Below are 24,430 nucleotides of genomic sequence, written 5' to 3' on the forward strand. Positions count from 1 at the left end.
CAAAATAAAAGTACTACATACAGCGAATCGGTTCTTTCGACTCGTTCGTTTCAAAGAACAGAGATTCTTTAGCGTCTTGACGTAATTACGTCATTCTTATTTCACACTGGCACACGTTTCATTTCATTATACTTTTAATAACTTTTAAACAGTGATTTGTGAACATGTCGTTCAGCACAGGGTAAGTTAAAATGTAATAATAAATTAATTAAATCGAATATAACATTTCAATAAATGGGGATGCACAATTAATCAAACTAAAACTGAAATAGTGATATATCAAATAACGATGATCGAATCAAAGGTAGGATCTTTGTTCTTTGTGTCTGGATGTCTCTGCATCAATATTAGACATTTTAATATTAAATGAAATTCCATATCGCAATTCACAACCTTATTGTCTAGTAGTGTAACCCTGGTTCCGCCCAATTGAGCTCTAGCTTCAGCAGGGGAGAACCAGTTCAAACTTTTTATTTAAAAGATATGACTCAGAAGAGCAATTTATTCACAAATCAGACACTACTTCTTATCAATAACTTTTACCTTTTAAAAAATTTTGTATATTTTTCAGTGTTGAAAAAGTGGAGATAACACCTGAGAACATGAAACTGATAGATGATTTGATAAATTTGATGTGTATACATTTATTGTTGTGATTTTACATAACTTGCATTAAAAGTTCATGAAGTAGAGCTGCTTTAAATGTTCTTTTTAGGCATTATATTCCCAGAATAACAGTGTTTTCATAAGTCAGTGTAGAAGTTGTTTCATAAATAGTCCATAAAATCCTTAAATTAATTAAAATATTCCACTGGGCTATAACATGTCAGTGTATGCAATACAAGAGGTAGAATATCGAGCTCTTTTTCAGACTTGGTTTCAGTGCTTCAAAGTTGCAGAATTTGTGTGAGCGTGGGGGTCCGTGCATCAAACTTATTTACATATAGAGCAATTGTATTAATGCATTATTTAGCAACATTGCTACTGATTCAAAGCCATTAGCTAGCATTCCAAAGCACTTCTAAACAATTGACAACTGCAATTATTCCTTCAGATGTACATCCATTTCTGAATACAACAAAGCAGAAACACCAGAGGTCCATGGCTGTCTTTCCAATGTATTATTCCCAAACTGTCCGGAACATTGTAAAATCCTTGAACATATCAGTTTGACAGGGTTCATTGTCTCACTTCCAATGAGCGTTCAGTTTTCATAAGTATCAGTCAATACAAGGTCCCAATTTCCTGTAATAGATCAATATCTACAGTATGCTTATTGCCAGAGAATCTTCTGTATTATAAAATCCAAAATCCCCTCAAACATTTCTTTGCATTAGTGGCATCTAGTTTTGTCACAATATCTGTGTGCATTTGGTGTTCAATCAAAAAGAGAAAACAAGCCTGCTCAATACATGCAGAGGCATTCTAGGAAAGTATTACACAGACTGGGAAGCTAGAGTCTGCCATGAGAGACAGACAGAGGCAAAAGATCAAAGCTCCAATTGAATCATCTTAGTTGTTTTAGAAAAAACATGCACTTCTACCAAAAAAAAAGACAATGAATCAACCTCAGATGATGTTTGAATTAATTAGCTACACTTTGCGAGATGGTCAGTTAGTGAAAAGCGTTCAATGGCTCATTACAAAAGAGTTAACACCACATTTGAGTGTGCGTGGTCATGCATTTTATTGCATGTGTATGTTTGCAGGGCCGTAACCATCATAAACACCCACAATCCAATATTTAGAAATGGCCAAATTGTCCCTCCCGATATTAGACATTCTTTATGTTGCTCTGTTTGTTGTTAGGATGACAAAATATTTTAAAACATTACATTTTAGGCTGGTCTGCTTCAAATGTCTAACAGCTCTCATCAGTGTCAAATTGATTGAGATGACCTTTCAAAACCAAGAAGGCAGGCTTTACTGTTCACAGATACCGAACATGAATTCCAGCGTGACGCTTCAGTGTTTGACAGTGAAAGAATGCGAGGTAAGATGTAAGTAGTTAACCATTTACAATCAGACAACTGTTTTAAGACAAAAATGCTAAATGACTGACAGTGATATCCAGTGATATGCAAACTACTGGTTAAATTTCGCTGTTTTGAATTGGAAATGTAGGCTGAATCATTTGTGTGATTTAAGTAATGCATAACTGAATGTGACAAGATATGAAACCATTTTACATTTTTGACATATTAGGCACACAACAAAAAATGAATGTGTACCTATTTTAATTTAACATAATATTTGGAAATAAGTCCAATTGAATTGATACTTCACAAATACGTTTATCTTGCTTCTTTTACTGTACTTTTTCTTTTTGTATATTCCCTTAAATCCTTTAATTATTCCTTTCAATTTCCCCAAGTTCTCAACATAGTTACATCCTAACATATGGTTGTATGTTTGTAGTTGCATGAGTGCACTGTAATGAGCTGTGAAGACAAGGAACAGTGTCAGAGGTGCTGCATTCTTTCCATATCCATGTAAACAGTGAGTGAGGAAAAAAAGCACTAGATGGAGCAAAAAATACATGGAAATACAAAACAGAAGGACCGGAGTTTGTCAGGCACAGAGAGCAGAGGGTCTGATGGGTTACACTCCGTTATATCGGGTTTAGTGTTTGGTCTTATTATGGTAAGAACAGCTAAAACTTCACCAATGGTACATATACTGTTTTTCAAACAGCATATTTATCTGCTTCACATCATCCCTTCAGCAAGATAAATTTCTTATCTCAAACCTGTTATTCTTTCCTCAAATTTTCTCTGCCCCCTCTCCTGAATTCAGCTGTGATTTATTCCAGAATCCCTCGTCCCATTTCAGAGGGCAGATTCTGAGTAAAGAGCCCCTGATGATCCGTGCGAGGGTGGGTGGAGTCTGCGCAGTGATGCGACGGATGTCAAGCTGAGGTCTCCGCAGCTACGCAAGTGGATTCCCCCGTCCCTTAAAGGGTCGTCATCATGGCGGCGGGCATTATGGCGACTGTCACTATGGGAGTGATGGTGTCCACGGCAGTGGTGGTGGACGTGCTGCTGCTGCCCCCTGTTGGCCCCCAAAGAGTTACGAAGCACCTTCATAGAAACATGTAATGGGTTATTTTGTACTAAGTTGTTCTACACAGAATTCTAACTGAACTAAATGATTTCTTTTATGGTATTGGTAATGTTTTACCTGTTCTAACGGCAGACTTCCATCACCTGCTGTCCTCCTTTTAGGCCCCTGAGTACAGTTTCCGGAATGCTCAGTTGCAGGGGCTAAGTTACGTTTGGATCTCTGCAGGAAACGCTGCACTAAAACTTTGGTGACCTGTAATTTAAATGGAAAATGTTTGTTTATACATTTAACATTATTAATATTGGGAAGAAAAGGAGGATCGACAGATTTTGGGGTCCTAGGCATCAAAAAGACTAACCTTGAGGTCTCCAAGTGAGCGTGCACAGTCTTTGGGTAAACGCAGCGAGGTGGCTGTGACTTGTTTTGAGGGCAACCGGCTACTTATAGCCTTAATGCTGCCCTTTCTGGGCAGGGAAGCAGGAAGTGCCAGAGAGGAGCGAGGCAGCAAACCAGCTCCAGACGATACCCCTACACCACAAAGGTGATACAAACAAACCAAATTATTCAAATATAGTAAGCAGGAAAACAGATTATTAAAAAAATAAATGTATAAAATAACTATTTTATTATTATTTATATGTTATTATAGTATTTATTCTTTCTTTTTTTTTTTTTTTTTGGAATTTCAGTTCAAGTTTGAATAATGTTATGTGATTTTGTCATTTTTATTAGTTTTACCTTTGCAATTAATTGTTCATTTTAAATTGTTAAAATTAAAACTAAAACAGATGGTTGTTTGTAAGTTTGGTTTCTTCCAACCAAAAAGTTTGACATACTTTACCACATTTTATTCTTATCACTGTTCTCGTGTTTAGGTATGATAGCTTTTTTGTCCAACTTCCTCCTTACTACCTCATTGTGACTGAATGGGTCAAGTTACTAAACAAGAATAGCTGTTTCTGACACATAAACGTGGGTGGTCATGCATTAATAAGTAAGCAGTTCTGAGCTTCCAAGAACTTATTTTATCTTTTTGTAAACAGAGAGCAAGTGAAGATTTCTGGAACTTCAAATGAACTTGATGTGATTTCTCATAATATAACCACTTGAAAAATTGTTTACAATGTACATTTATTATGTGTTACCGTGGTTACTAAAAAAGTTCAAAGTAAAATAAAGCTGTGTATAAACTAAAACTAAATGAAAATTATACTAAATTAAATGTTTAAGATGAAGCAATAAATAAAATAATTAACAAACTAAATTGACTAACTAATTAACTAAAACTGAATTAAAACTAAAACTGAAAAAAAAGTAAAAAAAAAAAAAAAAATGACAATGACCAAAATTACAATACATTACAACATTACTAAAATTTTAATTAAATTTAAAATAACAACTGGAAATGTAAAAGTAAAATATAAATAAGAGCTAAAAATGTAAAAATATATGTGTATATATATATTATTAAAAACTGTAATTGTACAAAATAAAACTGTTACTCTGAAACATAATAATCCTATATAAAAACATCTCTGTGATTTGAGAGTGCTAAACTCTTACCTGTTTCTGATGAGGTCTGTGATCCCCCCTCACTGACTCCTTTATTGCCTCCTGAGAGACTGAAATCACCTGAGGACAAAAGAGCAAAAACACGTTATCGTCATTCTGCAGAGTGGTTCAAAGAAAACAGAGTAACACAGAGGCAAACACAAATTCATGTTTTCACATAAATCCCAGACAATTGTAATCTGTTACATATGCATGTTCATACCTGTGTCAGTTGAAGAGCTGAGTCCCGGTTCACTGTGTGACCTCATGAGAGGTAAGAAGCTGTCGCTGTCTTTTCTATCACGTCCAATTTGCTCACGAAAACCTGGCCGTGGAAGGAGCACTGGTACTGCGTTGGCCGGCCGGTCTTGAGCAGGACCTGATGGGACTGCGGTCGGTGGGTTACTAAATGCAGATGAGGAGTCCCGTCGGGAGGGTGTGCAGGGCCGAACTCGGATTTCTGGGATAGAGGAATGTTGAGATCCTGCTAGGAACTCTAACTGAGAGCAGCTACTCGCCAACAGAGCTTGTCGCCTCAACACTGGAGACCTGTGGAGGAAATTATGAAGGAACTTTACAGCTAAAAGTGATTTTATATAAAAATTTTACCAACCCTTTTTAAACAATGATTTAAAATGCTCTAGCTGAGCTCCTAGCATAAGTTCTTTTAAGGTGACCGTTATTATAAAATATATTACCACATGACACACCACAGCTACAACAGAGCTGTTATTCAAAATACTCACAAACACGCATACCATATTGTGAAATATCTGATATTCTGATTCTCAAATACATTAATGTTAATGTATTTTGTCAGTTAAACACCTCTTCAAATCACACTGGTGTGATTGTACGTGTCAAGGGTTTAAAGACCTTTTCCCACCTGTAGGTAGAGGTGTTGTACGTGCTTGGGGAGGAACAGGAGTTCGATCTCTCCCCTCTGAAACAACGTCTTCCGGAAGGAGCCACCATTCCCTCAGGGTGTTGTGTGGAAGAACGGAGGCTGGCGTACTCTCCCCCCTCCCCTCCCTCGCTGCCCCCCCGTGGCCGTGCCCGCACACCGACACCCACTTCCATGAGGCAGGAGTCCTCAGATGGGGAGCTGTCATCTGGAATATCCACAATCTCAGACATCAACAGAGAGCCACTGTCCATTGACACTGAGAGAGAGGATATACAAAATGTACACATATACACATAGTTTGGTCATTTAATAGTATTCATACGCACTTGGCACTCCCGTGATGTAATGTTAAAAAAAGGGGGTGTCTTGATAAAATCTGAACATAAGTGATCACAGTTAATAACATGCGGTGCAAACAACAAAGTTTCTTGGCTGACCATTTGTGACTGATTTAACAAAAACGCATCTACAAGGGATAGTTCACCCAAAAAGGAAATTTCTGTCATCATTTACTCACCCTAAAGTAGTTCAGTTGTTCAGTTTCTGGGGACCAACTACTGTTTGCTTACTCACATATTTTAGGTTCAATAGAAGACCTCATACAGGTTTGGAACAACTTGAGGGTGAGTAAATGATGACAGAATTTTCATTTTTGGGTGAACTATGGCTTTAATACCAGGTGGAAACAGTGCCTGTTTGCAAAGGATGAACAGAAGAGAGGCAAGACTCACCTTCTCCACTGAATGCTGTGGATGTTCCTCTCTCTCCGGACAGCTCACCGGCTTGAGTGTCATACACTGTGGCCTACGAAGAGTGAGAGTGACATTATGACCACAGTATTACATGATGATGATGATGATTACATTTTTTTTACAAAACGATGCAAAGCATGACACCATGATTTTTTTTTTTTTTTTTAAAGAAACTAATATTTTTATACAGCAAGGATGCATTAACTTAATCAAAACTGACAGCAAAGACCTTTATAATGTTACAAAAGATTTCTATTTCAAATCAGCATGCTAGAACGATTTCTGAAGGATCATGTGACACTGAAGACTGGCATAATGGCTGCTGAAAATTCAGCTTTGGCAAGACAGTAACAAATTACACTTTAATAATATTTCACAATATTACTATTTTAACTGTTTTTTTATCCAATTATTGCAGCATCAGAGAAAAACATAAAAAAAATATGGGTTTGAATCAGAAGTTAAGAAAACACATTACACATTGACTGTAATTCATATATATATATATATATATATATATATATATATAATTGTTTTTTTTAAATAATAATAGTAATCATAAAATTTTCTATAAACATTGAATTTCATTTTCAGTTCAAACAATGCATCTTTACACCCCTCAATGCACGCATGTACCTGACTGGGAGCCCTTTGACCCATCACTGCCTCATAAGGAGGAGGGCAGTCCGTTGGGTACAGAGGCACTGGACTCTCCATTGATCCATTATATGTGACACTGCAGGTACACACAGGAAAATGAGGCATGAGAAAAAGAAATTATTGAAAGAAAAGGCATGACTAACGAAGTGTAGTTAAAATGGACAGATGCCTATAAGAATAAAAACCAAAAAATACTCTGTCAGAGCATCTCTAGTATGTAAGTGACCTTACTAAACATACTAAATACTATTTTAAATATTTTAAAAGGTTTTCTTAAAGGGTTAGTTCACCCAAAAATGAAAACTAGCCCATGTTTTACTCACCCTCAAAGCATCCTAGGTGTATATGACTTTCTTCTTTCAGACGAAACCATTCAAAGTTATATTGAAATTTATCCTTGCTCTTCCAAACTTTAGAATGGCAGTAGGTGGGTGTTTTTTTCAACAGTCCAAAAGTAGTCAAATTAAGCACATCCATCCATAATAAAACGTGCCTCACATGGCTCCGGGGGGTGAAAAAGCCTCCTATAGCAAATCGATGCGTTTTTGTGAGAAAAATATCCATATTTAAAACATTATAAACACTTTTCTCTTACTTCTGCTAAACTGTCGTAGGTGGAATCTGTTCCAGGCTAACGACGTAGGACGTATGTGCAGCGCACGCGCTGATGATTAATGACGAATGCGGAAGCACGGAGGAGAGACAGCAAAACAAAACACTGGTCATAAATTAGAAGCACAAAACGAGGATTTCGATGTAAGCCAAGAGGAGACTGGTTTTCCTTTGATAAAATAAGGAAACTTTACTTCCTTTGCTCCTGCAAACAAACTCGCAAGACTAGCACATCTCACTGGCGCGTGCGCTGCGCATACATCCTACATCATCCGCCTGGAACAGCTTGACAGTTAGCGAAAGTGAGAGAAAAATGTTTATAACATTTTAAAAATGGATATTTTTCTTGCAAAAATGCATCGATTCACTACAGGAGGCCTTTATTCACCACCCAAACCCCCCGTGCTAAATGTGCTTTATTCGACTACTTTTGGACTGTTGAAAAAAAACACCCACCTACTGCCATTCTAACGCTTGGAAGAGCAAGGATAATTTTTAATATAACTCCGACTGGATTCGTCTGAAAGAAAAAAGTCATATACACCTAGGATGCCTTGAGGGTGAGTAAAACATGGGTTTAGCTTTTGAAGTACACTTAGGAGAATTTATTAGCTCAATATGAAACAACAAAAGTCAATTGAAAGTGCCCAACATGATGGAAAAACAAAAGCGAAAAAAAAAATCTGTATGTGTGTATATATTTTCACCTCTGTGCATCGGTCTCAGAGCTGCAGGTGTATTCAGGAGGGTAGTAAGGTGGTGGTGGAATGGGTGGAACAAACTCCTCAAAGTCCATCATGTTACTGAGAAATGCATCCTGAGGAGTGGTGCATTCCGGGTTTACAGAGCGAGAGCGATGAGGAGCCAGCTACAACAACAGAGTGGGATGAGATAAAGGGTCATGAGTGTATCTACGCACTGTAATATTTGAGAGGAAAATACAGCTATTAAAACTAAGTTTTTAGTGTAAAGGTTTTATGCATTTTGTCTCACTAGATGCAGTAGGTCCAGAGAGAAGATATGAATGCTGCAGGTGACTGTGGACAGAGTGCAGATAATAGTAGAGAGAATACTAAGACCGCAGGCACTGAACAGCAGATCCTGCACACACATAATATCATGGTTAGTCTCAAACATATTCAGACACCTTAGTGCAGTTTGAGTTCTGGGGGGCTGGGACTATCCCAAACACCCTATAAGAGTTAAGGGACCCCACCTTGAGCTGGTGACGCACAGAGTGGCAGTCTGTATGTTGGTAGAGCACTAGTGTCTCATCTTCTGTTAGAGAGCACGTCTGCTTGGGGTCACAGCAAAGACAGAGACGATTCTCCATCTGCAACAAGCACATGGATATTATTTGATGAGATGAGGAGAGGAGAGGAGAGGAGAGGAGAGGAGAGGAGAGGAGAGGAGAGGAGAGGAGAGGAGAGAGGAGAGGAGAGGAGAGGAGAGGAGAGAATGTACCTGACAGGTAACATAAGATTTGACCATCTGTGCATTCTGACATGAGAGCATGGAACCAGCCAGACTGAGAATCACACACACTGCAGACAGCAGCATGAACAGCGACACCTGGACGAAACAAAAACAGCATCACTGCAGAAACTAAGAGGTGCGGACAAACACACACACACAGACAAGTCCTGTCAAGATGATAAAGATACGCACGACAAGAGTGAAGGGCCTCCTCCATGATATCACACCAACTACTCCGGATGCCACAACCTGTTTAACAAAAAAAGAAAAACACATTTAAGGGATAATTTTATTTTTTTCACACAAATCTATATAAGATGGATAAATAAATATATATGTATATATATATATATATATATATATATATATTTTTTTTAGAATTCTTAGGTAAACCATGTAACTGGTCAGGATAGCCCCAAAAAAATCTTTTTTGTCATAATTTACTCACATTCATGTCATTAATTTCAAGAAATTATATGTTTTTTTTTTTATTTATCTATATTTCTTTCTTTCTTTCCCATATAATGAAAACTGTTTGGTTAGCAACTTTCTTCAAAATATCTTCTTTTGTGTTCCACGTAAGAAAGATATTTATTCAGGTTTGGAACAACATGAGACCAATGACATGAGAAACAATGACAATATATATATATATATATATATATAAATTTCCTATGAACAATCCCTTATCCCCAATTAATGTCACTTTTATTGTTTTAAATTTACTTATTATATATTTATTACAATGTATTTAAATGGCCCTGTGGGACTGACAGCAGAGATGAAATACAGCATTCTCCACTGCAGGACACATCATGCCAATATTTATATATTCAAATAAACTATCACGGAAACTTACAAAGAAGCCAGCCCAGAAAGGACAGGACTGTCTGACACGGGGTGATGAGGTGAAGGCGAGGCTTGTGAAGCTGAAGGCCAGCACCATGGCCCCCAGCGCAAGGTGACACAAGCCCAGGTACAGCAGGACTCGTGCACTGGTCCGCCCAGACATCCCTCTGCGACTACCGGACAAAGCTCGAGACCCTGACATCGAGGCCACGCTGCTGGAGTCCGACGGTGAGGGCATGATGGCTACTGAAATACCTCCTAAATTATGGGACTATATGTGACTCGGTTTAATCTGTGAAGATATTTCTATAAATATGCAGTTAGGGTCTATATAACACCAAGTCTACAGCTGTTAAAACTCCACTTATGTTGTGTCAACATTTATTCTTGGCGTCGTACATCTGCATTCTCCGATATCCCTTGATCTGGCTTGCTCCATCGCCCACCTGCCGTCTCTCTCTCCCCATCCCCGCGGCATTGCGGTACCCAGAGCCTTCAGCAGGCCGAGCGGAGCAGCTTTGGCCTTCTAGCTACTCCGCGGAGGAGGATAACACAACCCGAGTCCTGCTCACATCGAAAGGTATCCTCACCGGGTTTCCACTAGAGAGCCTCGCAGCCCCCACCTGAACTCGGAAAACACTTCTCCTGAAGCACAACGGTATCAGGAGAGAAAAGGGAAGAGTCGACAGCAAAAGGAAATGAAAGCAGGCGCGCGGAGGCAGTTTGTTGTGAGCTCGCTATGTTGCTCCCATGATGCATCCGTTTGTTTTGAATAATAATTATAAAGCCACGGTGTTCCCTTTGAGAGTTTTATCCTAGATTCAGAGTCCCCCTTTTCCTCCCGCAGTCACGAGGACTCCCGTCCCGTCCGTATCCCGGACATGAGCATCACTACGTAATCGCGCCAGACTTGAAGAGTCTTAGCGTACGTGTGTTATTCACACATATAGTCTTTACGCCATGTAAACATTGTCCGAAGCGATTTCAGCGGGACTCCATTTTAGAAAGATAAAATATGCAGCGCATTATGGAAGCACGTGTCCGTAATATTTGTTCAATGCGGCACCGCATTCACCCAGAGCGCGGTGCTGATGCTGCACTGGGTGGGCGGTTGCTTGGCAACCTTCTCCGACAGTCACAACGGTTGGCGACCTTTCCGCGCATGCGCAGAAGACTTCGCTTGGTACTTTATTTTACATTTATTCATTTGGCAGACGCTTTTATCCAGAGCGGCTTATAGTTGAGGAGTACAACAAGCAATTCAACTAGGGATGACAATAAACAAGAATAAACGCCAGTTACACGTGGCTTCTGTCATCGTTCAAAATAGTAAAAGTCAGGTCAGGAAGGGAATAAGGGATAGCGAGAGCAAAGAAAAAAGAAAAGCAGTTTTTCTTTTTTCTTATGAGGATTTAGTTAGATGCTCATGGAAGTGATGAGTTTTCATTTGCTTCTTTTAACAATACATTGCAACATTTACTGTATGTTGTAAAAAGTGAACTAAAAGAAGTGAGAAATACATATTTAGCTTACCGTTATAATAAATGAGAAAAAAAAGAAAGAAAGAAAAAATCACTTGAGAAACGGATACAATTTTGAACGTTTACTTTATTAAAAGAAGATCATTGTACAAGTTCTGAGAAATATGCTGTGGAAAAGAATATAGAAATGTGGATTAAGGCAGGAAGACAGAAACTGGATGCAAAATTTATGCAAAACCAAGTATTTGTATTATGTCAGACCATAATGCATTTTGGAGAAACACACTGTGAATTTTCAGTAGAACATTATAATATTCCCAACCATAATACATCAATTCTTTTCTCATTTAACATCCTAAAAGCTCTCATCCATCCATTAGAGGTCAAAGTCTTTCAAATTGAAGTTGTTCACCTTTCATAGCAACAAACATTCAAACTATTTGTCAAAAAGTGCGGATTAGCTGTCAAACTGGACTATATATTTCACTTGAAGTTGCCAGAGATAGATTCAATAGGTACTTGTTCTCCATTTTGACTGAGCAAAACTTGTGCAAGTCAAACCAACATTGTCTCGATTGTAGCCAAGTCACTGTTTTTGTTGTGTAGTGCGAAAATATAAACATGAAGTAAAAAAAAAAAATTGTGATTTTCCTCTAACTACATGAAAGCTGTACCCTGTTTCATTTCTCATATCATGTATTTCATATCTTACTAGTGCCATCATACTTTGAAACCACTTCCTATTAGCATTCCATGTTCACTTTGCAAATGACTCTCTGGCATTAACACTGCAATGTTACTGTATATAATTGTGTGTTTGTGTGTAGTGAGACTGTCCTCTGGATAAAAGTATATCTAAAGAAGAAGACATTTGGAAGGCTTCTTCTCTGTGCTGGTAAGTTTAACCTCACGACCAGTGGGACCCTGTAAAAACAGTAAATATAAGAAATGTAATATAATGCCTGCAGGTTTGATACTGTTCTTGTCAATTTAAACTATAGATCTGTCTGAGATATATATATATATATATATATATATATAAAAGATTAAGATACACAATATCATGATAAAAACAAATAAGAACAGCTGAATCACTTGAGTACTTAAACTCAAGAGTAATTGTGCGTTTCAGTATTAAACATACAATAAGCATCAATATCCATTTTGTGCATCTCACACTGAGAACTCACCGGCTTCTTATTTGACTTGAGCAAAATGTCTCGTGCAAGAGCAGCAAAAGACTATGGAAAGAAAGTTAAATTAAAAGTAGACCAACTACATAACATTTAACATACTGAAATGCACATTATTTCAGCATATTATTAAGTGTATTTATGTTTTTATTATTACAGTCTGCATATTTCTGCAACTCATAAAACTTCTCAATATCAAAACAATCATTACTAAGAATACAAGACGAATACAGATAACTGTATAACAGATAAAGAGCAACTGTGACTACAAACTAACAATACTGAACTAGACAAACTAGAAAAAGGTATTTCTTTGTCCATACCTCCTCAACGTTGATGCTCGATTTTGCACTAGTCTCGAAGAATCGAATACCATGTTCCTTTGCGAGCTATAATAAATGAAGAAAAGAGAATCACTTTTTTTAAATAAAAGAATTTAAGTTTTAAGCTGAAAAAAAAACAAACATCTATGTAGTACAAAAATTGACAAATTTTACATGTGGTATGTAGTGATATGTTTATATGCAGTAAAAAACGAGAAAAAAAAAACAGATTGACAAGCTATTTCTAACACCAATAAAACACCTTGTATGCACCTGGACCCACATACTGGCAGTATGTATGACAGCGCTTACCTTCTCACCTATCTCCTTTGACACTTTCCTTTTGGCCTCAATATCACACTTGTTACCCAGTAACATCTGACTTACACCTGCTGATGCATTCTGGGAAACACAGAACATAAGAATGCACTCATTTCCTCTTTTTCTTCATAACCGAGACTGATAACAAAAGGCCCCATTTGTATTTACACTGCATCTCTTTTCTGGTAACCTGTGCAGGACCTACTTCCTATGGCATCTTATCAAGAACTGAAACTCACATTTAATAAAGCTTGTTTCATTTTATGCTTTTATGGAGGTTGCAAGAAAATATCTGATTGTAATCATTCTAGATCCAATATTAAGATTGAATTGTTATGCTGTAAATAAAATAAAAATACCAAATCTTTAAAGTCAAATTCACAAATGTTAGATTTTATTAGAATGGTTTCCCTAAAAAATGGGTCAAGCTGTCCAAACTAAGAAGGGATGGGACATAGAAATATGCTAAGGGTCATATGTCCACCTTTACTTACAGGGGCGTAGTCAGTAATTCATTTAATTATCTACTGCATTACATTTTCTTAAAAAACAAAAAAACAAAGACTATAATGACTAACAGATATTATTTTCCTTTTTCGCTCTTACTTCTTTGATGCTCTTCATCCAGTTCTGTATATTCTCATAGGATTTTTCATCAGTGATGTCATACACAAGGATGATGCCCTGAAAATAATGCACCATTAACTTCACGTGTATGATTTGTCATGCTTCAATAAATGTTGAAATAATCTGGGTTTCACAATAACCACATAAGTAAGTTTATAGATGGCTATAGGACCAAAACGATTAGTCTGCATTAACATGTTCCTCATCTCACCATAGCCCCTCTGTAGTATGCAGTAGTGATGGTCTTAAACCTCTCCTGTCCCGCTGTGTCCCTAGCAAATAAAACCAGTTGCAAGCATAAGACATTTTAGCACTCAGAAAGCTTGTCAGTAAAAAAAAAAGAAAAAAAAAAGGCATGTTTAATATACTTCTTTTATAGCAGCTGGACTTTGCACTTCAAGCTGTCATCATGGCCATACATAAATGACTTTATTGAATTGTCAGAAGGTCTGTGGGAAGCCTCAACCGGACTCCACCTTTGGCACATTTACACAGAGCTTACTGTTTTAACAGTGAGCTTTCAAACTGAAAAAGACAGTGAAGACGTTTTTGTGTACACAACACTGCCACTGTATTTACACAGACAGAGTGTACATATGTAAAGAATTTTGACTGAATAGACTTTTAAAAAAGCAGAACTTTTAACTTCTGATTTAACAAACATATCTATACATAAAAAACTATATTTAGTCTGTTTATGTATACACATTATGTACACATCACAAAATTAAATGTGCTTGTACACATGTACGTGTGTGTGTGTGTGTGTGTAAGTATATACAGGTGCTGGTCATATAATTAGAATATCATCAAAAAGTAGATTTATTTCCTTAATTCCATTCAAAAAGTGAAACTTGTATATTATATTCATTCATTACACACAGACTGATATATTTCAAATTTTTATTTCTTTTAATTTTGATGATTAGAGCTTACAGCTCATGAAAGTCAAAAATCAGTATCTCAAAATATTAGAATATTACTTAAGACCAATACAAAGAAAGGATTTTTAGAAATCTTGACCAACTGAAAAGTATGAAAATGAAAAGTATGAGCATGTACAGCACTCAATATTTTGCTTGACTCTGTAAACAGCCACACCTTTCAGTAATGACCTTCTGTGACTTACCCTCTTTGTGGAGGGTGTCAATGTTCGTCTTCTGGATTGTTGCCAAGTCAGCAGTCTTCTCCATTATTGTGGTTTCAAAGAACAAGAGATACCCAGAATTTATACTGTAGGGATGGTCATTTATTGAAACTCAAATGTAAATATTCTAATATTTTGAGATACTGATTTTTGACTTTCATGAGCTGTAAGCTCTAATCATCAAAATTAAAAGAAATAAACATTTGAAATATATCAGTTTGTGTGTAATGAATGAATATAATATACAAGTTTCACTTTTTGAATGGAATTAGTGAAATAAATCAACTTTTTGATGATATTCTAATTATATGACCAGCACCTGTATACAGTGACCTCCATAAGTATTGGAACAGTAAAGACAAAATTGCTCTGTTGGCTGTGGAGTCAAGACATTTGCAAATATAATTAAAAGATGAATATGAGACAAAACTATAGAATGTCACATTTTATTATTAGCCGTTTCAACACATACATGTTTTACCAAATAAGAAGAACAGCACTTTTAGAGTTCATCCCACTCATTGATGCGAGCATAAGTATTGGGACAGCTGAACATAAGGCAGATATAAAAGATTAAAAGCTATTATTTAGTTGCAGCTCCCTTGCGCACAATCACAGCAGTGAGTCTGTGACCCATAGACATCACCAGACTCTTGGTCTCATCCTTTGAAATGCTTTTCCCAGCCTTTAATGAAGCCAATTCCAATTGTTGCTTGTTTTGGGGAATTTCTGCCTTTACTCTCCTCTCCAGCTGGTGAAATTCATGTTCAAGCGGATTTAAATCTGGAGATTGACTTGGGCAATCTAAGACTTTCCATTTCTTTGCCCTTATAAATTCCTTGACTGAACTGGCAGGGTGTTTTGGGTCATTGTCCTGATGCAATATGAAGCACTTCCCAATGAATCTGGTGGCATTTTCTTGAATATTAGTAGGCAAGATGGTTTTGTACCCTTCCAAATGCATTCTGCTACTGTCATCATACATTAAGTCATCAGTAAAGTTGAGAGGGCCTGTTCCAGAGGCAGCCATGCATGCCCATGCCATGACACCACCTCCACCATGCTTTACAGATGAGGCTGTATGCTTGGGATCATTACAGTTCCCTTTTTTTCTCCACATTTTTGCTTTCCCATCACTTCGATAAAGGTTCATCTTTGTCTCATCGGTCCATAAACACAGTTCCAAAACTCTTCTGGCTCACCTTTGTGCTTTTTTGCAAACTCTAATCTTGCCTTTCTATTTTTTGAGCCGGTCAGAGGTTTGTATCTTGCTGTGTAGCATCTGTAATTCTGTGTCAAAGTCTCCTGAGGACAGTAGATTGTCAGAGCATCACCCCAGCTTTCTGGAAGTTGTTGGTGATTTTACAGACACGTCTTTTAGGGTTCATTTTCACAGCTTTTATGATTTGTCTGTCATCAACTACTGTTGTTTTCTCAGCCGATCAGGTAGTTGTTGGTTGCTGGTGGTTTCCAATCTCTTGATTTCTCCATGCCCTTTGTTTTTGCTATAGCTATAATTGACTTCCTCTTTTCTTTTAGCATCCAAATTGCTCGCTTTTCTCTCAAAGTCAGCTCCCTCGTCTTCATCCTGGTTTGTGTGCGTCATCATCGAATGCAAGATTCAGAATACAGAAGTAATGGATATAACTGATACGACACATTCCCTGCTTTTAATATCTGAAGAATTAATGCAACAGGACACAGCTGATCACTTAGAAAGACCTGCGAGGCAACGGTTCCAATACTTATGCTCACATCAGATAGAGGGATGAAACTCTAAAAGTGCTGAACTTCTTAGCTGGTAAAACATCTGTGTGTTGAATCACCCAATAATAAAATGTGACATTCTGTAGTTGTGTCTCATATTCATCTTTTAATCATATTTGTAAATGTCTTGACTCCACAGCTGACAGAGCAATTTTGTCTTTACTGTTCCAATACTTTTGGAGGGCACTGTATATATGTATGTGTGTATATATATATATATATATATAATGTATATGTATGTATGTGTGTGTTTCAGGGTAAATTTATAGTCAACTGAAACTAAAAAATGATTACTTAAAATAAATTGTAACTGAAATAATATATAAAATAAAAACTTTTAATTCAACTAGTTGCCAGAAAATTTCAAGAACATATCATATGCAACATATCATTTTTATTTAGTTTAGCTTGTTTAGTTTAACTTTAGTACATAAATCACTAAAACAGAAATTAAAATTAATTTTAAAGAAAATGGACAAACACACACAAAATTTAAATGAGAACAGAAAATATATATATTTTTATTTTTTACCAGACTTGCAGTTTGACTTTCTTTCCATCAACCTCAACAGTCTTCACTTTGAAGTCAATACCTAGGAAAAAGAAGAAAAAAAAAAAAAAGGGAAACAGATAAAACAGGAGGGGCAGGAAGGAAGGGTGAACATGTTTTAACCCCAAGAGGCATAATAAAAGTGGACTAATGAGCGTCTGCTACATTCAGAAATACAAGAGCGGACATAATGAGATACAATCGCTGCTCTGATGGTTTAATAAACACCCTGGTTTGTTTTTCAGTAAATTAGATGGGAAAAGGGAGGGAGGGAAGGGGTCTTTTGAAGATCTGGGTGAATGCTCTAAATGCCATGGAGGATGGCCTCCATCTGAAGCAGAAAAAAGGGGGGTGTAGCTGGGGGAAGAGAGATTGCAAAATGAGATACAGAGAGAGGGCAGGCTGCGGCTGGCAGAAGCAAAGTAGCGCGAGAGGGCCGGAAATGCAATCAGGGAGGAGGATACACACAGAGTACGGGATGATCCGCTGCACTGATTGAGTTATACTGAGGCAGGCTGGAATGAGATGACGTTTAGACTAGTACTGACATGAACAAACACTCGGGGTAGCATTTGTTTTACAAGCTAGAAACTTGGCAGAAGAGCGAAACGTCTTCCCATATCAAACAGTATTTCAAACAGGTTCATTCTTTTCACTTACCGATGGTTGATATGTACGTTGAATTAAAATTGTCCTCTGCAAAACGGATGATCAAACAGGTCTTGCCAACACCACTATCGCCAATAAGCAATAATTTAAAGAGCAAGTCGTATTTCTTTGCCATTATTTGTTTTACCTTATATATTTTTTTAAATCAAGTTTTAAATGACTTTCCCCCCGATTTGTTCTTAACGCACAGTCACGCGCAACCTTTTAAAATCCTTCCGTCTGATTAATGTCCTCCTGGTTTGAAACTTCATGGATTTTCTTTCCTTTGAAAACGGTCACCGGTGAACTCTAGTTTCGCTTTGTTGTCTGTGTCCGTCCAGATAAGAGGTAAAAAATTCCATATAAACAAAAGTGGAAAAGTTTGCTCACAGCCCTTTTAACGCGTCTGCGGTGAGTTTTTCAGTGCTGAAGCCACGCACTCGCCATTTCGGTCCACACTGCGCTAGTTTTCTCTCCTGTACGACAGGCTTTCAGCATTCATCCATACATAGACAACAGCGGACTTTTTTTTCTCCCTAAACTTTCCCTTGCCCGAGTTCCCAAAAGCTGACGTCGAGGGAGGGAGAGGTTTAATAAAACAGTGCTGAGGAGAACCGAAAAACAGCGTCTGTCGACAGAGGGCGCCGTTGACACACAGGATACTGCAATAAGACACCCGCTGAACCCAAAGCGTTTTCGGGGCATTTTTGGTCTGTTTGTGACGTTGTCAAGAATATTTATGCCGGGATGATTTTCGCGTGTTATTTAATATGTGAATGCTGGCAAATGACCATGGCATAAGCGGGATAATCAACGGCTAACTATGCATTAAACGACTTTTCTAAACACTGTACTGAAATCAATTGTTTTGTAGTGATGAATGAATTTGTAATGGATGTGCAAATTGGGCCCATATTGACAGTCCATGTCACGCCATGTCCATGTAAATTTGTTAGCATCATTGTTGTAGTGTTATTTAGTCTATACAATTTTCTAGTATTTAACAGTATTTTTAATTAGGTTGTAATTTTATATTTCCATTTTATTCTTAATTTAGTTTAAGTTTTATTGATTTTGTTGTATCATTTGTAGCCTGTTAGGGTTTTTTCCTATTTCTATTTAGCTAATTTATTTTATTAATTTATTTTATTTATTGCATAATTAGTTTTATTAGCAATTTTAGCAATTAAACTTATTTTATTTCAGTTAGTTGCCAGGGCAACATTTCTATTTTTTAAAGATTTGTAATAGTTTTAGTTAACAATTACTTAAGAATAATAAACACTGGATATTATGTGATATAATGAAATAGCACAAGGATTGAAAAGGAACATTGAAAGGATCAGAAATACAGTTTATATATATATATATATATATATATATATATATATATATATATATATATATAATATTAATATGTATCATTCTTATTATATTGTTATTTAATTATTGTAATCATATGTTATACATTATAATACACCAAATTATGGCTTTTGAATGCCGTCATAAATGCATGTATTGTATGACGTCCGAGAGTTTATATAACAGTTTTAAACTTTCCTACATAACTCACAGCCGGTCTAAGCTCAGTTCTTTGTTAATCAGTGCTTTTATTAAATGTTAGTGAAGTGTTTCCTGCCCCTGCTCTCGAGCCCCGTTCTTATGCGCCATGTATTTCCGCTGCCCCCCCCTTTTCGGCTGCTGCTCTTCTGTCGCCAACATGCCTGTAAGTGCGTGCTAGTACAATCAAGTCTATTTAAAACCTAATCACGCATGCTGTGTGCATTAAAATGCATCGATTGTCTAGGGGAGGATTTTGTTTTCATGAATTTACCGGCCACGATATATTCATTTAATCTATTTAGAGGTTTGAAGTTAGTAGAAAAGAGCGAAGCGCGTGCTATGTGTATAAGAACGACAAGATGGCCGCGTGCATATGCGTTAGAAACGCATTGAGAGCAACTGGCTTCCCACAGAAATAAACCACAATCATGATAACATGTTGTTGAGATTGTGTGATTAAATAATACCTTAAAGAGAATTGTTATATTTGAAGGTGGAATATTGGTCGCACATCCCTCTTATAGTTGATTAGACGGAAAGTATGTCAAGAATCGAGCCACCCCTTTGTCGTGGCAGTGTTGTGCATGCTTTGACAATCAGCTGATCAGCTATGTAATCAAGCCCATGTAACTGTCACTTATGTAACATTCCCGTTATTGAGTTGTTACGGTGTATAAACGGGTGCTGTTATCGTTGTGTTGAAATGCCATAACAATGGCTGCGTCATAAATAAACCAAAGCTGAGACCTTGCAAATGTGATTGACACATCTCTCATCACTTACAGCTCGCGAAGGACTTACTGCACCCAACGCCAGAGGAGGAGAAGAGAAGACACAAGAAGAAGCGTCTCGTACAGAGTCCCAACTCTTATTTTATGGATGTCAAATGCCCAGGTAACATCTGCAGAGTAAACAAGCAGAGCCACTGTGAGACATTGGTTACAGAGCTGTCACTTTGTCACAGTTATTGGAGCACAAGACAACATTTTCAACGGCCTTTATTATTCTGAAAGTATTTTTTTTTCCAACAGGGATTTTTAAAATGTCTTTAAGCGTTTTAAGCTGTAAAGCGAACCAACCAGATATAAGGTGAATCATAATACAAACTTTGATTTGAAGCAAAAAAGTATTTTAAAAAATCTGAAAATTGTGTGCTTCGCTTTAATAAGGGAATGAATACAATCACATGTAAAGGTGTAAATGGCATAATTGAAATAAAATGGATTAAAATAAAACTATACTTCACCTAAGCTTCAACCGTTAAACATGATACGATATATATTTGTAAGATAATTTTAAATAATATAGGTTGACAGCTTTACCAAAAACATAAAGAATCAATTAAAGGGTTATTCACCCAAAAATGAAAATTTGTTCCAATCCCGTAAGACCTTCGTACATCTTCAGAACACAAATTAAGATATTTTTGATGAAATCCGAGAGTTTTCTGACCCTGCATAGACAACAATGCAACTACCACGTTCAAGAACCAAAAAGGTAGCAAGGATGTTGTTAAAATAGTCCATGTGACATCAGTGGTTCAACCTTAATTTTATGAGGCTGTGAGAATACTTTTTGTGTGCAAAGAAAACAAAACGTTTGCATGTTCACGAGAGCACCACAATGCATGCGTGTGATGCTGCTGACGCAGGAACCAGCATTCTAATGAAGTAACAAGGTCCCAGTCCCATCTCAATATCCACTAAAATGACCCATTGATTATGTCATTACGATCACCGTAAACTAACTGCTGAATTAAAAGATGTTACTTGAATAGAGTGCAAGTTCTAGAAGAAAAAATAGCATTAATGTTTTCCATAGGGGTATGTATTTTGAACCAATTCTGAGCTACAGGGTTGTTGAGATGGTACATGGCGTCAGCAAAAGCATTATTTTATCGATAATTGTGTTTTCCGACAGAATTTCTGGTGAAAAACCACAATACCTACGATTCTGCAGAGAAATTTTCACCAACCAGAGAATCAAAATAGGCAAATTGCACCAGAAGAGCTATTTAGCACGCACCCACTCCCATGAAGCACTGCAAAACTAAATAAACTTTATTTTTAAAAGGATAGGAAAAGAAAAATAATGATATAAAAATAATTTCTAGAACCAAGGCTACTGAAAAAGTGTAAAGGCATTGTTGTCTGTGCATATGTGTGTCCACATAAAATGGACACTGACTACATATGTGATCATAAGCTAATGCATTAGAGTATGTCTGAAACTTCTCACCATTCTCTCGTTGCAGGCTGTTATAAGATCACTACGGTGTTCAGTCACGCACAGACGGTGGTCTTATGTGTAGGATGCTCTACAGTGCTGTGCCAGCCCACCGGAGGAAAGGCGCGCCTCACAGAAGGTATCGCTTGTATACTTGGACACCAAAGCGCATGACTTTAGAGGGATTGCCCAAAGCATGAAAGAACCTAGTTTCTCTAGTTTCTTGAGAAATCCGATCCCATGAGCAAAATCCCAAAGTGGGCTTTTCTTCTTTCTAGCAGCAGTCAGAACATGTCACACTAACATATTAAAATACAGCCTTCAGAAGATGACTAATGAATTCATGTTTTCGTGTGGGAGAAATATGGCTGGAAGTGCACTCACAGATCAAAGATACACATACATGCGCTTGTAAATGTGCCGGTGCCATGGCAACACGCCCACACAGACCACCCTAGTGTTTCCCACTTGATCGTTGTTCTCTTCTTGAGCTGAAGCCTGATGATTGGTGAAGCTCTAAAACTCACTGCCCTGCTGGCATAAAGTTCAGCAGAAAGCAGGAGAGGTAGTAGCAGATTGTTTCTGTACCACTCAACACCATCAAATTATTTAGTTCCCCACCCACAAATTGACATTCATATGTTCTGTTATTTAAAGAATTTTAATTGCTTCATTAGTGCAGATTTGTAAAACACAAAATTAGTTTTTTTGAGAATTTTACAGCAACTAAAGATTATTTTGATAATTAATCGATTGTTTCTTTGCTTAAATGTTTGCACGGGTTAAACAAAAAGCCTTTATCGTTACAGTTGTTACATATATAGCCTATATCAAAAAATTTAAATTAGCACATTAATGCGGGCGATTAATTTTTCCAGTTTAACGGCGTTTAACGCAGGGGCGGAGCTAGGGTTGGCCACCCCACTCACAACTGCTGCTTCTGTCTCTTTTCTTGACAAGAATTGAGATTTAGATACAGAACAGCATTACGACTGTGCTCGTAGCACTTGCTCTTTAATTGCATGCACAAATAAGGCAGCATGCGCTGTAGCCTGTACCATTTCATATTAAAGCTCAAATGAAAATAAAAGCCTAATAACCCAGCTGCTGTGATGTCTGTTAATCAAAGAACAAAAGTAAAAGAGGAAATCAATAACTTTTGTAGCTTTAAGATTCGTCTATATTTAATTTTGAATCTAGTGTTTGATAACTTTATTCAATTTCTTTATATTTCCTGCTAGCTGAAGGGCAAAGGTAAATATGACATTTATAATAATGGGTTTATGTGAAGATTGTTTGAATTTCACTTAAATTAGAAGTTACTTTTTAAAGTAATGTTAGTATAGTCAACATTACATACACTGTAAAAAGTGAAAGTTGACTTAACTTAAAAAATTGAGGAAACCCATTGCATTAAAATTAAGTACATAAAAAAAAAAAGTTAAGTGAACTTGACAATTCAATTAACTTATTTTTTTAATTATCATTTACTTAAAAAATCTAAGGCAACGAGTTTCCTAAATTTTTTTAAGTTAAGTCAACTTATCACTTTTTACAGTGTATAGTCAATGGTTAAATATTAGGGAAAAAATAATTTCCTAGGGACATCAGTAGTATTGGTATTGGTGATACTCGCCTATTAAAAGATGCTATTAAACAAATATTAAAAATATATTGTCTTTGTTGTTTCTACATTAATTTGAAGACCGAATGTGAAATTATTGCTATATAAAAGAATATTTAAAAACTTCAATGTTAGGTGGGACGAATCGCAATGTGTGTGAATACATTTTTTTTAATTGATTGAAACCACAAATAAATAAATATATAATTTGAATGCATTTCTTCCTGTTTGTTGCTCACTTAAGTCTTTGATGTTTAAGAACCCTGTTAGGACAAGTCATTTTTCAAAGTAAAACTGCTCATGAATTTCTAACATTTACGGATAAGAAAAAAACTGTAAAATATAAGTTATGCGCTGGTGAAAACACCTCAAGCACATTAATCAAGCACCTGGCAGGGCAACCTACATGAAACGATACGCGTATAACATTCTTTAAAACGTTTAATTGTGTCTTGAACAACTTTTCCTGGCTCTGTTTTATATGCTGTTTTTTTTTTTTTTTTTCATAGAATTACATTTTCCACTACTGTGTGGTGAAATACATGATTGATTTTAAACTGAATTCTAAAAGTCTTACTCTTTCTCTGTTAACAGGATGCTCGTTCAGGAGAAAGCAGCACTAGTCTCTCATTAACCATTATGCAAGCGCGAGGGAGACCACGGGAGGAGAGACAGGATTGGCCACTCCACAGGGATTTCAGTGACTCCCGAGGCCATGTTTCTGATCTGTAACGGGGCAATGGAGATAAAAGCTAAACCGAGAAGAGTGCTAGAAAACTTGAAATGTCAAAGTGCTGTCTGAACACAGAGCGTGTGAGGTGTATAATCACCAAACCTGTCTCTCTCTTCCTCTCTTACTTTAAATAAAGGTTCATTTTTCATTTATGTGTGTGTTGTGGTAGATAATTTACCAGCCTTATCTGCATTGTCGCTGCCACATAAATATAGTTTTAGTGTCATGCTTGTCTGTTGTATAACTTAATAATATCACCAGGTAATACAAGTATTCTTCCTTAAATGTTGTATGCATTGTCTAGACGAGCAGCAGGCAAACTGTTCACACGTGACAGGCATTATTCATAGACTATCG

At 36.9% G+C, this 24,430-nt stretch overlaps 3 protein-coding genes across 3 annotated transcripts; 1 reads left to right on the plus strand and 2 right to left on the minus strand.

Moving 5' to 3' along the window:
• Positions 1-2,846: 2,846 nt before the first annotated feature.
• Positions 2,847-11,010, minus strand: fam189b (family with sequence similarity 189 member B). Its single transcript, XM_058746844.1, has 14 exons — positions 9,881-11,010; positions 9,214-9,270; positions 9,010-9,117; positions 8,762-8,878; positions 8,539-8,646; positions 8,253-8,413; positions 6,910-7,009; positions 6,253-6,325; positions 5,501-5,777; positions 4,838-5,163; positions 4,627-4,695; positions 3,422-3,591; positions 3,181-3,315; positions 2,847-3,051 (listed from the first exon to the last, which is right to left on the minus strand). Exons 1-14 carry the CDS (start codon positions 10,106-10,108, stop codon positions 2,998-3,000), a joined length of 1,983 nt encoding a protein of 660 aa, XP_058602827.1. The 5' UTR covers positions 10,109-11,010; the 3' UTR covers positions 2,847-2,997.
• A 450-nt stretch (positions 11,011-11,460) lies between these two features.
• On the minus strand, positions 11,461-18,599 carry rab13 (RAB13, member RAS oncogene family). The gene is made up of 8 exons (XM_058748030.1): positions 17,940-18,599; positions 17,262-17,322; positions 14,027-14,087; positions 13,795-13,872; positions 13,180-13,269; positions 12,868-12,933; positions 12,542-12,592; positions 11,461-12,275 (listed from the first exon to the last, which is right to left on the minus strand). The coding sequence occupies exons 1-8, from the start codon at positions 18,061-18,063 to the stop codon at positions 12,207-12,209; spliced, it is 600 nt and encodes a 199-aa protein (XP_058604013.1). The 5' UTR covers positions 18,064-18,599; the 3' UTR covers positions 11,461-12,206.
• A 982-nt stretch (positions 18,600-19,581) lies between these two features.
• Positions 19,582-24,225, plus strand: rps27.2 (ribosomal protein S27, isoform 2). The gene is made up of 4 exons (XM_058747630.1): positions 19,582-19,653; positions 20,276-20,384; positions 21,745-21,855; positions 23,935-24,225. The coding sequence occupies exons 1-4, from the start codon at positions 19,597-19,599 to the stop codon at positions 23,961-23,963; spliced, it is 306 nt and encodes a 101-aa protein (XP_058603613.1). The 5' UTR covers positions 19,582-19,596; the 3' UTR covers positions 23,964-24,225.
• The last annotated feature ends 205 nt before the right edge of the window (positions 24,226-24,430 follow it).

Source organism: Onychostoma macrolepis, chromosome 16 (assembly GCF_012432095.1).
Source record: "Onychostoma macrolepis isolate SWU-2019 chromosome 16, ASM1243209v1, whole genome shotgun sequence".
Lineage (NCBI taxonomy): Eukaryota > Metazoa > Chordata > Actinopteri > Cypriniformes > Cyprinidae > Onychostoma > Onychostoma macrolepis.

Excerpts from the sequence above, each read along its gene's own strand:
- rps27.2 (XM_058747630.1), top strand. The coding sequence starts at position 19,597 with ATGTATTTCCGCTGCCCCCCCCTTTTCGGCTGCTGCTCTTCTGTCGCC. Across the intron at positions 19,654-20,275 it reads CTTCTGTCGCCAACATGCCT|CTCGCGAAGGACTTACTGCA; the intron begins GTAAGTGCGTGC and ends CATCACTTACAG. Across the intron at positions 21,856-23,934 it reads AAAGGCGCGCCTCACAGAAG|GATGCTCGTTCAGGAGAAAG; the intron begins GTATCGCTTGTA and ends CTCTGTTAACAG.
- rab13 (XM_058748030.1), bottom strand. The coding sequence starts at position 18,063 with ATGGCAAAGAAATACGACTTGCTCTTTAAATTATTGCTTATTGGCGAT. Across the intron at positions 17,323-17,939 it reads AACGTACATATCAACCATCG|GTATTGACTTCAAAGTGAAG; the intron begins GTAAGTGAAAAG and ends TCTTTTTCCTAG. Across the intron at positions 14,088-17,261 it reads AAAGTCAAACTGCAAGTCTG|GGACACAGCGGGACAGGAGA; the intron begins GTAAAAAATAAA and ends TTTATTTGCTAG.
- fam189b (XM_058746844.1), bottom strand. The coding sequence starts at position 10,108 with ATGCCCTCACCGTCGGACTCCAGCAGCGTGGCCTCGATGTCAGGGTCT. Across the intron at positions 8,879-9,009 it reads AATCTTATGTTACCTGTCAG|ATGGAGAATCGTCTCTGTCT; the intron begins GTACATTCTCTC and ends TGCTTGTTGCAG. Across the intron at positions 8,647-8,761 it reads CTGTGCGTCACCAGCTCAAG|GATCTGCTGTTCAGTGCCTG; the intron begins GTGGGGTCCCTT and ends ATGTGTGTGCAG.